The sequence below is a fragment of the Pseudonaja textilis genome, chromosome 15, assembly GCF_049901715.1.
Source record: "Pseudonaja textilis isolate UNSWEBS1 chromosome 15, rPseTex1.2, whole genome shotgun sequence".
NCBI classification, from domain to species: Eukaryota; Metazoa; Chordata; class Lepidosauria; order Squamata; family Elapidae; genus Pseudonaja; species Pseudonaja textilis.
In genome coordinates this window covers 5131892-5146622 of record NC_142004.1, presented here as the reverse complement: position 1 = coordinate 5146622, position 14731 = coordinate 5131892, and the positions used below count along the sequence as shown (strand labels likewise).

The 14731-nt window shown below is 47.6% G+C and overlaps 1 protein-coding gene across 2 annotated transcripts in view; it reads right to left on the bottom strand.

Annotated features, from left to right (window-relative positions):
- FBXW8 (F-box and WD repeat domain containing 8) overlaps positions 1-14731 on the bottom strand; it is a 55791-nt gene that overhangs the window by 2258 nt on the left and 38802 nt on the right. The window contains exons 8-10 of one of the 2 annotated variants that reach the window (XM_026718647.2): positions 8536-8663; positions 1836-2009; positions 376-492 (exon numbers count right to left, since the gene is read on the bottom strand). In XM_026718647.2, the coding sequence (XP_026574432.1) occupies positions 376-492; positions 1836-2009; positions 8536-8663 (419 nt within the window). The remainder of the gene's footprint in view (positions 1-375; positions 493-1835; positions 2010-8535; positions 8664-14731) is intronic. The other variant, XM_087913248.1, reaches the window with a different exon arrangement.

The window sequence follows — 14731 nt, the reverse complement described above, 5'->3', positions numbered from 1 at the left end:
AGGGAAGAGGGGAGTGGAGAAGAGATTGAAGAAGAGAACAGGAGTAGAGTAGAGAAGGGTAAAGAGGAGTAGAATGAAAGGAATGGGAAGGGGAGGGAAGAAGAGAAGATTTGAAACAAGATTTGGGTAGCTAAATTGCTCTGTATTCCAAGAGGAGGGGAGGCCAATAGCAACTGAACTATAATTCCCATCACCCTTAGCCAGCTCAACCCATAATAATGGGGGCTGGAGCCTCTTACCACCCTTCTCCCATCATGTAACGTTGCCTAGCGGAGACTGCTGGGGATTGTAGTCTAACGACACTGAGAGAGTGATGTCACAGGGCGCCTCCTGCCGGTTTAGATCAAAGTACCACTGGGAGTGGTCAGTTCTCACCTTCGGTGAGCGGTCAAATCGTCGTCCGTGATGCTGGCACCTCGGGGAGTTTTTTCATTGGGGACGTTGGCCGTGATGAGACTGTGGGAGTTGAACAGGAGGTGGCGAACTGGGTGCCTGGGAAAAAAGTGACAGTAGAGTAGAATTAGAATAGAATATAGGAATAAGAATAGAAATAGTAATAGTAATAGAATAGAAGCTGAAAGGGACCTTGGAGGTCTTCTAGCCTAACCCCAAGCAGGAAACCATTTACCATTTCAGACAAGTGACTGTCCACACTGTCTTCTTAAAAACCTCCAATGATGAAGCACCAATGATTTCTGAAGGCGACTTCTGTTCCACTCGTTAATTGTCCCCATCCCTGATGGTTGTTAACTTAACCACCACAGTGATTGATTCAACAATGGTGGCAAGAAATGTCCTAAAACGGAGAGAAACTGCTTAGCAACTGCCTCGCTTAGCAACAGAAATTTCGGGCTCGGTTGTGGTTGTAAGTTGAGGGTGACTTGCATGTATGAAAACCTCAACGCCCCTCTGATTTTTTTTCCTTTTTGAACTTCTCCCCCGGGGCCTGGAGGATGTTCCATCCTGCCTAAGTAAGGCTGACCCGCGGGGGAAAATACGGTTTGCTAGTAATGCCTCTCGAAGCGAACACGAGACGGGCTGGCTTTGTAAAGTCGGGCAAGAAAACAGAGAGAGGAGACAGCAGAAAACGGTGTTTCTAAAAGCAGAAAAATAGTTTTGAGCGCCCTCAAGTGGACGCTTTCTGAAATGCAGCTGCAGCGGGAAGAAATGGAATAAGAGGAGGAGGAAGAGGAGGAGAAGGAAGAAGAAGGAAGGAGGAGGAAGAGGAGCAGGAGGAAGAGAAGGAAGAAGGAAGGAAGGAGGAGGAAGAGGAGGTGAAGGAATAAGGAAGAAAGAAGGAGGAGGAGGGGGAGGAGGAAAGTGAAGGATAAGTGGAAGAAGGAGGAAGAGGAGGAGGAGGAGGACGAAGGGGAAGGAAGGGAAATTTCTTCTATTGCAGTTCTTCCTTGCTCCAGCTGCATCTTACAGAAGTACAGGGAGTCCTCAACTTACGACCACAACTGGGAACAGAACTTTCATCCCTGAGTGACGCAGTTGTTAACTGAGTCACCTTCAATCTCATGAGTTTTTGCCTTGGTTGCTAAGCGGATCCTGTGGCCGTTAAACTAATCCAACTTCTCCCACTGGCACTGGAAGACTGCCTGGGAAGGAGAGAGTCAACCAGGAAATAAGGAGAAACTTTCTGACAACGAGAACAACCAACCCGTGGAACAGAAGTTGTGGGAGCTTCATCCCTGGAGGCTTTGAAGAAGAGGCTGGACTGCCATTTTTGTCAGAAATCGTGTAGGGGCTCATGCTTGGGCAGGGAGTTGGACTAGATGACCTCCAGGGTCCCTTCCAGCTCTGCCAATCAGTTTAAGCAGGCAGGGTCTCACCTGGCACGCATTTCCCAGAGCTTGCTACCCATGCGCTGGTCCCACACGCAGACCAGCCCTTCCTCGCCTCCGCTGACCACCTTCCAGTCGTCCATCTGCACCCCCGAGACCCCCAACTGATGGCCGTGAAGTGAGGAGACAGGCTCGCTCCTGCGGAGGTCATACACCATCACCCTGCAAAGCAAGAGAAGGGGCTGTAAATGTTGAAGTGGGCGGGAGGGAGGATTACAATCTGCCCCGTCCTGCATGCTTAAATAGGAAGACAATCCACTAGTCCCTAAAGAGGAAACAACGCCTGGTGTTTTGGCTTTCGGTCCTGTTTCTTTGCCTCAAACAAGAGAATGCAGGTTGCCACTGAATACGGGTGGTCCTGGACTTACGACACAATTGAGCCTAAAGTTTAGGTCACTAAGTGAGAAATTTGGTGAGTTTGGCCCCCGTTTTATGACTTTTCTCGCCACACTTAGGCAACTGACTCATATTTATGATGACCGCAGTGTGCCAGAGGTCACGTGATCCCCTTTTGCGGCCTCCTGATGAGCAAAGTCGACGGGGGAAACCAGATTTGCTTAACAGCCTTGTGACTCGCTTACCAAATGGCAGCAATCCACTCCACAGCTTGTGGCAAGGAAACTGTGATATGTAAAATGATACCTGTGAAAATATAAAGCAATGATGCGGCCATTTTTAACCTCTGTCTTAACCTAAGATAATTTATTGGAATATTATGTGAGAATTCTCTATTGTTTTGTATAACGGTTATATATTTGGCAGGTTACGCTGTCCAGGGTCACGTTAATGATGGCGATTACTGGAAATGGAAACAGGTAAACAGGGCGAGTAAACAGATGGTACGCTACAATAACAGGGGTGTTGCGTAGCTGGATACGTAGCTGGATAGATTGTGAACCCGAAAAGGGGCAGAGACTGTATATTTGAACCTGTATATAAACCCCAGCCTTCCTGGGAACCATGTCTTCTGCCCATGAGCAGAATTCCCTTTTGCAAAAGCTTCATAAGAAAGCTCTTATATATTGTTCACCTGTCTCCATTCACTGCTTCCCTTAGCAACGGAAATTTTGGGCTCAGCTGCGGTCGTAACTCGAGGACTTACCTGCATATAGAAAAACCTTGTCATGGCCCTGGTGGAGACTGACTCTGAGGGAGAGGAGGAACAGCCGACAGGGAGTGGAAGTGGGGCTCCGGAGGTTGTGGAGGAGGCTGGGGAGGGGAAGAGGCCAACTGGGCAGTCAGGGGAGGACCCAGGCCCATCCCCTCTCCATCCTAGGGCACGCAGGGAGGAGAGGATAAGGGAGAGATGTGGTCTCCTCGGGAGGAGAGGGCCTTGATCCTCTTCATGGGCTGCAGCTGTGACAACTGGATAAGAGGACAGACCTGCGTACGGGCCGGTGCTGGAAACAAAGCGTGGAAATATCTCTAGTTTATGGTTCCTCTCTGAGTTTGGTGTCCTTCCCAGTGTGTGTTCTGATATCTGTGAATGCTTTCAAGCCCTTATCTTGCCTGGTTTGTATTGTTTTTTACTCTTTATAATTTAAACGGCATTTCCTCCTCCTTGTAACTGTTTGTGTGGGAGTTTGTTTGTCCTCCATCAAAGATATTTGGAGCTTGGAAGCAAAGTGAAGGAATAAAAGGGGCTTCACCTGGTTTTTGGTGACTGTGTTTATTTTGTATCCCACCCTGGGTCATCACAGACCTAAAAAGAGTTAAATGCCCTCATCAAATAAAAAGAACAGACTGATAAGCCATGGGATCCAGCTGTTCTCCTTCTTACGAGCCAGCAAGGTATTTTCTGGCAAGCAAAGCTCTCTTGGAGCTGTTCCATGCCAACGAAGGTAGACTGGATCTGGATCTGGCAGCTCCATTTACATCTCCCAAGGCAGGATCAGCAAAGGCCCACATCCACCTGGGAGCAGGTCTAATTCCCTTCTACAGCCGGCAGCCGCCTCTTAACTGCGTAACATTAAAATGGGAGAGCCGATAGTCAGAAGCGAACCCCTTTGAAACTTCTTGGGCCCCGCCAAGCCCCAGGATCGGGGCGTTAGGAAATGCCAATCAACGGCTTCTGCTGGGATTATCGCGTCGGCTTTATCAAAATGAGAAATCAATGTATGAGTTCATGCAATCCCGCCGGGAGCCGAACCTTGCACGAGGATTGATGGAAAGTGTCTTGGCAAATTACCCTCTGGGGGCAACTTGGAGGCCAGTCTACTCGAGATTGGGGGTGTTGGATTCTTAACACCCAGCCCAGAAAAAATAGGAAAGGGTTATATGAATGTTTTTTGAATAAATATAAGCTATATTGTAGATTGAGGGATATACCATGTGGATTTTAAACTTTAAAACTTAAAAAAACTTTAAATTTAAACTTTACTTTATTTTTACTCTTTTTCTATTGTTTACTATGTGTTGGTCTTGAGAAAGTTAATGAACGTAACAACGTACGATGTAAAATAAAATAGGTGGTAAGCTGAAAATGGAAATAATAGGGGATAAAGAATTGGAAGTATATTGCAAGGATGAAATGATTTTGGAACTGAATTAATGAATTGAAATGTGAAATGGAAACTTATTTAAAGATTAGCAGGGTGGATAATAAAATGATGTGATATTAAATAAGAAAGTTGAAAATCTAATTATGACTATGTATAAATGTTGTAATCTGGAATCATGTTGCCCATGTGAAGAGATGTCTAAAAAATAAAAATAAAAAACTTTTACAAAAAAAACAACAACACCCAGCCCAGCAAGACTTGGGGGAAAGGGAGGGAGGGAGGAAGGAAAGAAGGAAAGAAGAAAGTAGAAAGAGGAAGGAAGGAAGGAAGGAAGGAAGGAAGGAAGGAAGGAAGGAAGGAAGGAAGGAAGGAAGGAAGTAGAAAGAGGAAAGAAAGAAGAAAGAAGGAAGGAAGGAAGGAAGGAAGGAAGGAAGGAAGGAAGGAAGGAAGGAAGGAAGGAAGGAAGGAAGGAAGGAAAAGAAGAAAATAGAAAGAGGAAAGAAAGAAGAAAGAAGGAAGGAAGGAAGGAAGGAAAAGAAGAAAGTAGAAAGAGGAAAGAAAGAAGAAAGAAGGAAGGAAGGAAGGAAGGAAGGAAGGAAGGAAGGAAGGAAGGAAGGAAGGAAGGAAGGAAGGAAGGAAGGAAGGAAGAAAAAGAAGAAAGTAGAAAGGAAAGAAAGAAGAAGGAGGGAAGGAAGGAAGGAAGGAAGAGAAAGAGAGGAAAGAAAGAAAGAAAGAAAGAAAGAAAGAAAGAAAGAAAGAAAGAAAGAAAGAAAGAAAGAAAGAAAGAAAGAAAACTTCTGAACTGCAGCCCACCAAGCAGAGCAGTCGCAGTGCCAGGACTTCCATTGTTCATCCAAAAATAAGCCCTCCCGTTAGCCTCCTTTAATGAAACCGCTCTACGGGAGCCGGGCAAATAACTCTATTCCGACAATTAGAGCACAAAAACAAAAAAAACCCCAAAAAGGGACGACAAAAGTCTCCAGCCGTGCGGGAACCATCTGACAGGTTGGAAGGAGGAAGGGCGCGCGGATGGGCTGGGCCTCTCCCAACACCGTGCCTACCGCTTGTCAGAGCATCCACAGATGGAGTCAACAAAGCCCCCGTCCCTCTTCCTCCGGCTCCGAAGGGAGGAAGGAGAAGCTCGGCGAACGTTGTTCCCGGGCACCGGCAGAAAGGCTTCCAAGCCCCATCCCTGACGGCGCGCACACGCGGGGCCTGGCTCGCTGCCCGCTGGCGCCACGTAGGCTAATGAGCCTGCCTTCAGATTCCCCCAGCCTTGGCTGAGGCTTTGTGGCTTCGTTAGCAGAGAGAGAGAGAGAGAGAGCGCGAGGGTTTCCAGGCGCCGATGCCCAAGGAAAAGAGAGACGTGCATTTCGAGTTCTTTCCCAAGATCTTCCCAACCGGCCCATCTCCTATGCCCCTCCGTAGGGTTTGCCAATTGCACCGGGGCAGATAGGATGTCACTCCAGAGGGTTACGGTCATTGCCCCTCAGAGGATCATGGGTTGTCCTCTCCCCTCTTTGGAAGAGCTTTAGAGCTCCCGCTGCCTTAAGAAAGTTCAAAACATCCTCAAAGATCCGTCTCATCCTGGGAATCCTTTTTTTTTTTAACTATTACCACCTGGCAGACGGTACAGGATAATAAAAACAAGGACAAATAGGCTGAAAAAGAGCTTCTATATCCCAGGACAGTCACTCTATGGGATTCTGCTGTATAGTGCAACTAGCTCGATACCCATGCTTCCCTATGAAACTATGCGGTCTGGCTTAGTTTTTGAGGACGAAAATAAGGCGGGGGGAATTGTGCCTCTGCCTACCAGCATCCAGCGTCCTGTCAGTGTGTGAGAGACTTGAGGGCTGTTTGGAAACTAAAACAGTATTTGCTGTGTGAGCAAGGAGGCAGCAAAGGAACCTGGACGTGGCTTAGCTCAACTGCAGTCGGAACATATTTCTTTTCAGGTGGGGAGGGGGAGTAGAACTCCTTAGCATCAGAGCGTGTTAATAATAATAATATGGGAAATTCTTATGCTGTAATGGTGATTTCGAAAAATCCTTCCTTAGTGAGCACATAGAAGCCAAGAGAAAGATACGTGCCAAATTTCAAGTTTGTGACAGACAGAAAGACAGAAATGCAATATCAGGGGTTTTCGATTCAATTGTATAGAATGTGTGCTTGTGTTTTATTTTTATAGTTTTATAATGTACACTGAAGATGACATTTAATGTGGTTGCACGAGGTGCAATGACAATATTAAATAAAATCTTTTAAGAAAAGTTAAATAAATCTCTCCTGGCGCTGGGTTGGTGGTGGCTCCAGGCTGTTCCCTTTCTCCAGCAGATACAGAATTGGCCGGAGAAGAGGAAGGAACGGAGAGCTCTGAATTTCTTGGAGAGGGGGAAACTGGTTAGCGCGCCAACATTGGGCGGCGGGGTTGGACTAGATGACCTCCACAAGGTCCCTTCCAACTCTGTTAATCTGTTAGTAGGCAGTCTCATGTAAGTTCCAGATTCCTGCATGGACTTCTGGGAGGAGGTTTATTTCCACGGCTGGATTCAAACGGGGGAGGGTCCCCATTGCCATTCTGCCACGAAGCTAAGCAGGTGGGGCCCCCTTTGTGGTCGAGGACTTACCCCTAGGGAGTTTCCTGCCTGAGCAAGGGGGTTGCCCTAGAAGACCTCCAAGGCCCCTTCCAATTCTGTTATCCCGCTCTGTCTGAGAGACCAAGCAAAGGAAGGTGAGCTGTATCTACCCTTCTCAATGAATCCACATTTCTGCCAAGGGAAGTTAGGAAGACGACGGGAAAACTAACCGAAACACGACTGGCAAAGCTAAGGATAGGAAGGCTATTAATCTCTCCAACCTGGAACCTGTTCAGGAAGTGAGGTTTTCCATGCCAGGCTCATTTTAGTGACTGTCAGTGAGAAAGGCGGCGGCATCCCAAGGACCTTGCTGGGACGTGCACCAACTGCGTCCACCACCGGATGCGATTTTATTTTATTTTTTTAAAAAGGAAGAGGGCAGGAGACGGATGAGCTTGGTGGAAGGGAAACAGCAGCCAATCATTACCGAATGCACAAAGGACTAGATTAGCAGAGTTGGAAGGCACCTTGTAGGTCATCTAGTCGGGCGGTCGCCAACCAGTGGGCCGTGGCCGGCAACCTTGCCTGGTAAATTGCTATTTTTCCTTTATCCGACCATCGGCTGTTCTGCTGTGCCGGGAGATTTAGATTAGCTAGAAAGCAGGAAGTGGTTGGATTTCTTGCTTTTAAGCACAGCCGAACCTCCCTTAGGACTGAAGGTCCTATGACTCAGGGCAGACTCTCGGCAAGCAAATTTGAGAGACTGAGCTAGCCGATGTGCAGATAGATAAGATCACTGAATGCATCTGATTCTGTGAGCAACTCAATCTGTCTGCCTGCTTTGCCTGACTTTGGGTAAAAGTTGTTCTTTTTTTTAAATAAAATAATTCAATATTTATATAAATATTTACATACAAGCCATGCCCAGCCAGTCACATGACCACCAAGCCACACCCACAAATCAGGCCACACCCACAGAACCAGTTAGTACTCCCTGGGATTTAAAATTATGAGTTTGGTGGTCCCTGAGGTCCAAAAGGTTGGTGACCCCGGTCTAGTCCAACCCTCTGCCCAAGCAGGAGACCCTACCCCATTTCTGACAGAGGGCAGTCCAGTCTCTTCTTGGGAGTCTTGGAACTGGGCCTGGCTAGTCTAGGGAAGAGAAGGACCAGGGGAGACAGGAGAGCAGCCTTCCAATATTTGAGGGGCTGCCCCAGAGAGGAGGAAGGGGGTCAAGCTATTTCCCAAAGCACCTGAAGGCCAGACAAGGAATAATGGATGGAAACTGAACAAGGAGAGATTCAACCTGGAAATAAGGAGGAATTTTCAGAAAGGGAGAGCAATCAACTCATGGAACAGAAGTTGCCTTCGGAAGTTGTGGGAGCTTCGTCACTGGAGGCTTTCAAGAAGAGCCTGGACTGCCATCTGTCAGAAAAGAGCCTCCTGCTTAGGCAGGGGGTTGGACTGGATGACCTACAAGGTCCCTTCCAACTCTGATTATCTGTTGTCTGTTATCATCCTGCCTTTTGGCCCCGAGACGCCTGCCCCAAATTTAAAACATGCCCCGACACTGTTAGCCCAACCACCCTGGCTACAGCCCTGATGTACCTTCTGACTTTATTTCCAGCTACCAGCATGTTGGGGGGGCTCTCCTGGAGGTTGAGGCACGTGAAGTCACCCAAAGGACCTCCGAGTTGCGTTACACACTGGCCCGTTTCCACGTTGTAGAGGAGGATCTGGAGAAGGAACACAGGGAGGGAAAGGGGGGGTCAGCTGAGGACTTGGGATGGTCTGCAGCTTGGATTTCATACATCACTTCTTTGGCTCGGTCTTCGGTTTTGGCAATTTATCTCCTGGGCAGAACATTCATTTGATTAAAATAAAATAAAATAAAACAGCCGGGTGAATCATCAAAAGAGAACCATCATTCTCTTTTAATGATTCCCCCATAATCCCTTGCGGGGTGGAGTCGGGGCAACTGAATGGAGCGGAGTGTTTGAATGGCCCGATGCCCTTCCTGTCGCCAAGGCGGAGTTTTGTTCGGCAGATACATTCTCATGGTGCCCGGAGAGAGAAATATCTGCCTCTACCTAGGATCGAACTCACAGCCTCCTGATTGTGAGGGGAGAGCTCCCCCTCTAGGCCACCGTATCATAAAAGGAGAATGAGAAGGATAAAAGAAAGAGGTAACAATAGTAGCCTCAAAACATGGCTTTCATCCAAGGCAACAAAGCTTGGATAAAAGTTTTGAGGAATGTCCACCTGGAAGTCTATTTCTTTTGGGTTAAGAGTGTCATTTCCCAGGTGGGTTGGTCATGCCAGTTAGAAGCTCTGGACAGCGTAATGTATACAGTGATGCGTTGATTAAAAAAAAAAAAGCACTGGCCTTCTAATGCGATGTTTCTCAACGTTGGCAAACGTCCTGTGGACTTCAGCTCCCAGAACTCCTCGGCAAGCTGAGGAATGGGGAATTCTGGGAGTTGAAGTCCACAGGTCGTTGCCACGGTTGAGAAATACTGTTGTAAGGTCACTGGGTTGAGCTTCCACTGGCCAACCTGGTCTTCCGTTTTGTGGCGTGCGTGCCTGCAAGAAGACCGGCTGGCTGGCGCGCATGCGCACGCCGGAAACCAGAAGCTAAGCTTCCTGGCTCACACCTGCATGCCAGGGAGCTGCTCTTCCGGTTTCCGGCACTCCTGCGCATGCACACACCCGAACCCAGAAGAGCAACGGGCGACGGCTGGCGTGCCCGGAGAAGTGGCTTTGCATGCCACTTCGGCACAGGTGCCACAGGTTCGCCATTGCGGCTCCGGACTATGTCCGTTTGCCAGGGACCATCTCTGTCCAACAGATATGCCCAACGAAGCCAACCTTTCTAAACCCAACAACTTCCAAAGCTCTCAAAATCAAACATGTCTGGATTCCAATTGTCCCCCATTCTGCTTTGCACTGAATAATTCAACACGTCCCCGAATGACTTAAGTCGGCCTTCCCCGTGACGCTGAGTTAAAGACCTCGGAGATAAGGGGGGGGAAGACAACGCAACGGCCTCCATTTTGTGGGCGATTCTTCCCATGTTACAAATCCCTCAACGGCCTTTACTTGTCTCACACACACACACGCTCCCCGCTCTCTCTTTTAATAAGGCTGAGCAATTGGGACTTCATTGGGCTACAGGAGAGCAGGATCAATTATTCATGGCTTGGCTTTCTCTAGCGTTGGGGCCTTGCATTAGCCTAATGTCACCTCTTCGCCAGGATGAAATTATTATTTTTATTAATGCAATATCAGGGGTTTCAATTCAATTGCATAGAATGCGAAGGATGCATGCTTGTGTTTTGTTTTTTACAGTTATAATGTACCCTGAAGGGGGCATTTAATTTCATTCTATAGGGTGCGATGACAATAAGCTAAAAAAAACTAAGAGTTGGTCACTGGGAGGCTTTAGCCTTGGGCAGAAAGGCAGGGAAGGGCAGATCCATGGGTGCAAGGATAAAAACAATCAGGTGATTACTTTATAAATGGAGTTTTTCTTGCAGCCACATCGGCCCCCGACGCAAAGATTTGGCAACTGAACGTCCCCTGCTGCCCAAATCTGCAATTCCAAATCGAGCGAAATCTTTCTCTGAAGTTGCCTTCAGAAGCTGTGGGAGCTTCATCACTTGGAGGCTTTCAAGAGACCGGACTGCAATTTGTCAGAAATGGTGTAAGGTCTCTCATGCTTGGCCCATGGGTTGGACTAGATGACCTACAAGGTCCCTTCCAACTCTGTTACTCTGTTAAGGGCAAATCTGTTAAACTTTGCTTGCCAGAAGCCGGATGGGAAGGTCACAAATGCAGATCCCGTGATCCAGGGACCCTGGTAAATACATGCCGGCTGATAAGTGCCCGAATTCTGATCACGGGACGCTGCTACAGTCGTAAGTGTGAGGACGGATGGCGAGTCCCTTTTTTCAGCGCCAGCGTGAACAGTCTCTAAACAAAGGGTTGTAAGTTCAGGACTGCCATATCGATAACACCCCAGCAAAAAGCAGACTCGCTGGAATAATAAATCTACTAAATGAGCTGAAATTTGAAAAAAACCAATTAGAGAGGAAGGAAGGGACAAGCGGAGGAGAGAGCGAAAAGGCACAGTTAGGTGAAAAATGAGGAATGAGAGAGAGAGAGAGAGAGAGAGAGAGAGAGAGGGAAAGGGAGAGAGAAAGTGTGGATTAAAAAAACAAAACAAAACGGGCGGGAAGGAAGGAGAACAAAACAGTTAATATGCATGAATAATGGATGCTTGATTTAAAAGCCGTTTGCTCCGATATGATGTAATTTTTTGACAACTAGCCAGCCAGTCTGTCTTGCAGTTCCTTGCCACAGAAAACTCAGCCTGGAGAGGGGGGTGAATACAGCCCCCCCCCCACATTTTATGCTATTCCAAAGGTGATTTTTCCACTGGCAGGTGTGGGTGGGCAAACGCCCCCTCCACTGCTTTGCATTCAGGAGTGGGTTGCTTCTACATCAGCGGCCCATAACCCTCTGGGGGCCGGGGACCCAAAGGGGAGAGGTGTTTTCCATGGACCGGAGGGCGGGGGGAAGCGAGGTTTCATGGCTTCGCTTGTTTGCGCTGAACAACGGATTATAGAAGGAACAGATCAGACATCCGGCCCTTGCTTATCCATGGAGACCGAGGGGAGCAAGTGGCCAGTTTTAAGTTTCTGAGTGTTACCCTAAAAGAGGACCCGACGTGGGGGGCTCACATTGCAGCCCTGGTCAAAAGGGCCCAGCAGAGATTAGACTACCTGTTACTTCTCAGAAAACAACTGAATGAAAACCGCTGGTGACCTTCAACCGCTGCACCATAGAGAGCATTTTAACCTACTGCACCTCTGCATGGTTTGCCAATTGCACAGGGCAGATAGGATGTCACTCCAGAGGGTTAAGGTCATTGCCCCTCAGAGGATCATGGGTTGCCCTCTCCCCTCTTTGGAAGAGCTTTAGAGCTCCTGCTGCCTTAAGAAAGTTCAAAACATTCTCAGAGATCCATCTCATCCTGGGAATGCTTTTTTTTAAAACTATTACCATCTGGCAGACAGTACAAGATAATAAAAACAAGGACAAATAGGCTGAAAAACAGCGTCTATCCCAGGGCAGGAGCTCTTTTGAATTCTGCTGTATAGGGCAGCGTTGGTGTGGTGTCGGGGGCTTTTGGTTCAAAGTGTGGAATGTGAAGGATGTGTGTTTGTGTTTATTTTCATGGTCACGATGTGCACCGAAGATGGTGTTTGATTTGGTTGTACAAGGTGCAGTGACAAGAAACAAAACTAAACTAAACTAAACCGTTTCTGACATGCCATGGACCAGAGATTTGGGAGCCCTTTTCAAAGTGACGCTGAATAAAAGGGATTTAATCAAACAGATCTACTGGGAAGGCTCCGTGGGACATCTTTGGAATCAACAGGCTGCCTTGGGGCACCCCACTTCACCCCAAAACCCACATTCCCAAACTCTCTCTCTCTCGTATCTAGCTTTGTGCACCAGGGCCTGCCGATGCTTTTCGATAAAACCGGGTGTGTGTGTGTGTGCAAAGGAGTCCCTCTCCTTTCAGGTTGGGGCTTAAAGAGAGTCAAAGCCATCGGCTCAAAGGTGTTTTTGCCAAGTAGGGCCAGACCAGGGGTACGGAGCCGTGCCAGAGCACCTGCAGGCTCTCCTGTTCGTGCCCGGGATCCACGGTGGACGCATCCTGCCAAGAGAGGAACCCGGCCAAGCCAGGCGAGCTGGGAAAGAGGCAAACGTCTGTTGGAGGCGGAACGGAGGGAGCCAAATTCATTTGAGCCCTGAAGATAAGATGAAAAGGTGAGTTCCAATTGGCTGAAGATGGACCGGGGGTGGGTGGGGGTGTGGGTGACAACAACCAGGGGAATCTTTCTGTATCTTTTGAGTGCAGGAAACCCAGATCTAGCCCGACTTTACTGCATTTCTTAGTAAAAATAACCTTTCACTTCAACCAAATGGGAGTCGAGGGTCTTTCTTACCTAAGGGATCAGATTGGGACGTGACTGACACTGGGCACGGGGACGATGAGCGGATGAGAGGTGGGGCCCTGATTGCAGGTCTTGAATTAAGAGGCTATTCATCTGTCGGGTGGGGATTCTGATTTTTTAAGGAATTGGGTCGGTCTGGACTGTGAACATCAGTGGAAAAAAAGGAATCGCAGCCAGCAAATTTTGAATTTTCTTTTGGAAAGGAAAAGAGTATTTTTCCCGGGTGTTACCAATGAGTTTAGGAAAAGGCGAAGCCTAAACACTCTCAACTCTTTTAGTGAATATAATTGGTGAGCGCAGTTCTACATTGTTTTTAGAAGGGGGTGGTTAAACATTTATGGGTGCGTTTTTGATTATTTTGAACCTGCTTTGGTGGTGGGGCAAGACTGTAATTGGGAGCCAAAAATTAAAAGCAAATTCTTTTAAATAAAGCAGCTAGCTTTGAGGGTTGCTAGGTTTTTAAGTTCTCAAAAAATCAAAATTTATTGCTATTGCAGTAAGGGGCAATTTGCGTTTGGAGCAGAACGGAGACAGTCCAGTCGGGCAAATTAGCCAAATGAAAATTACTTGATGGGCTATAAAACAGCATTAAAAGAAATAAAACAAGGGGTGATTTTTAATCATGTGGAAGAATCACAACACCCACTTAAAAACCTGATCCAGGCCATCCAATGCTTTGGACGGGCATGTGCAGAAACCTGAGCCAGCAACACACAACATGCCTGAATTTATTTGTGTGTGTGCGTGTGTGCGCGCATGTGTGTGTGTGTGTGCGTGTGTGTGTGTTTCTCATCCCACCCAGGAGAGTGCCAAAAGGTACCGATACATCTTCTGTTTCAATCTAGAGACAAATCATTGACTTCTGACCAGATTAATCCACTCGTGTAAAGTCCCTTTGTGTCTGGGGAATAATTATCATAATAGACATTAGTAATTAGTTTTTGGTGTGATGTCAGCCAGCCTGGCAATGCCAATCAGCCACTGTCCTTGTCAAACACATCCCAGCTGTCTGGGCTTTTTCAGCTCCATCTCCCTGATTAAAATAAACACTGATGCGCCACTCGGAAGCCATCTGTCCAACGTGCAACCAAAACTGGAATCTATTTGGAAGATCACACGGATGCCTAGACTGGCAACTGGGAGGCCCCCACTAAATCTCTTGTATTGGAAGGTGGTTGCGTTGTTGGAGGGACTCTTTAACTAGAACCTGAAGATTCATCCAAGATCTTAGGGATGGAATCAAGGATGAAAAGTGGAGCATGCAAGGAATGTGTTGGGTGGGCAGGCACAATAGCTCAGTGGTTAAAGAAGACGCTGAGCTTGTCAGCTGGAGAGGGTTCGAGACCCGAGCACCACCAGATGGGGCGAGCTCCCATTCCTTGCTCCAGCTCCAGCTCACATGGCAGTTCGAAAGCATGCAATTGCGAGTAGATCAATAGGTACCATTTGGGTGGGAAGGTAACAGAGTTCCATGTGCCGTGGCGTATAGCCATGTCGGTGACATGACCACAGAAGCGTCTTCAGACAACACTGGCTCCTTTGACTAAGAAACTGAGATGAGCAGTGCCCCTAGAATCTGACATAACTGGACAGGAGAAACTTTTAGCTTTACTACTACTACTACTACTACTACTACTACTACTATTGGTTAATCTTTAGTGAGATTCACAGCCTTTGGGGCTGGTTGATAGCTCAACAGCTCAAGTCCAACCAAGGACCTAGGAGCTGTTCAGGTAGTGTCGGAGGATATAAGCTGTTCCAAGTAGGGTAGCAACCAA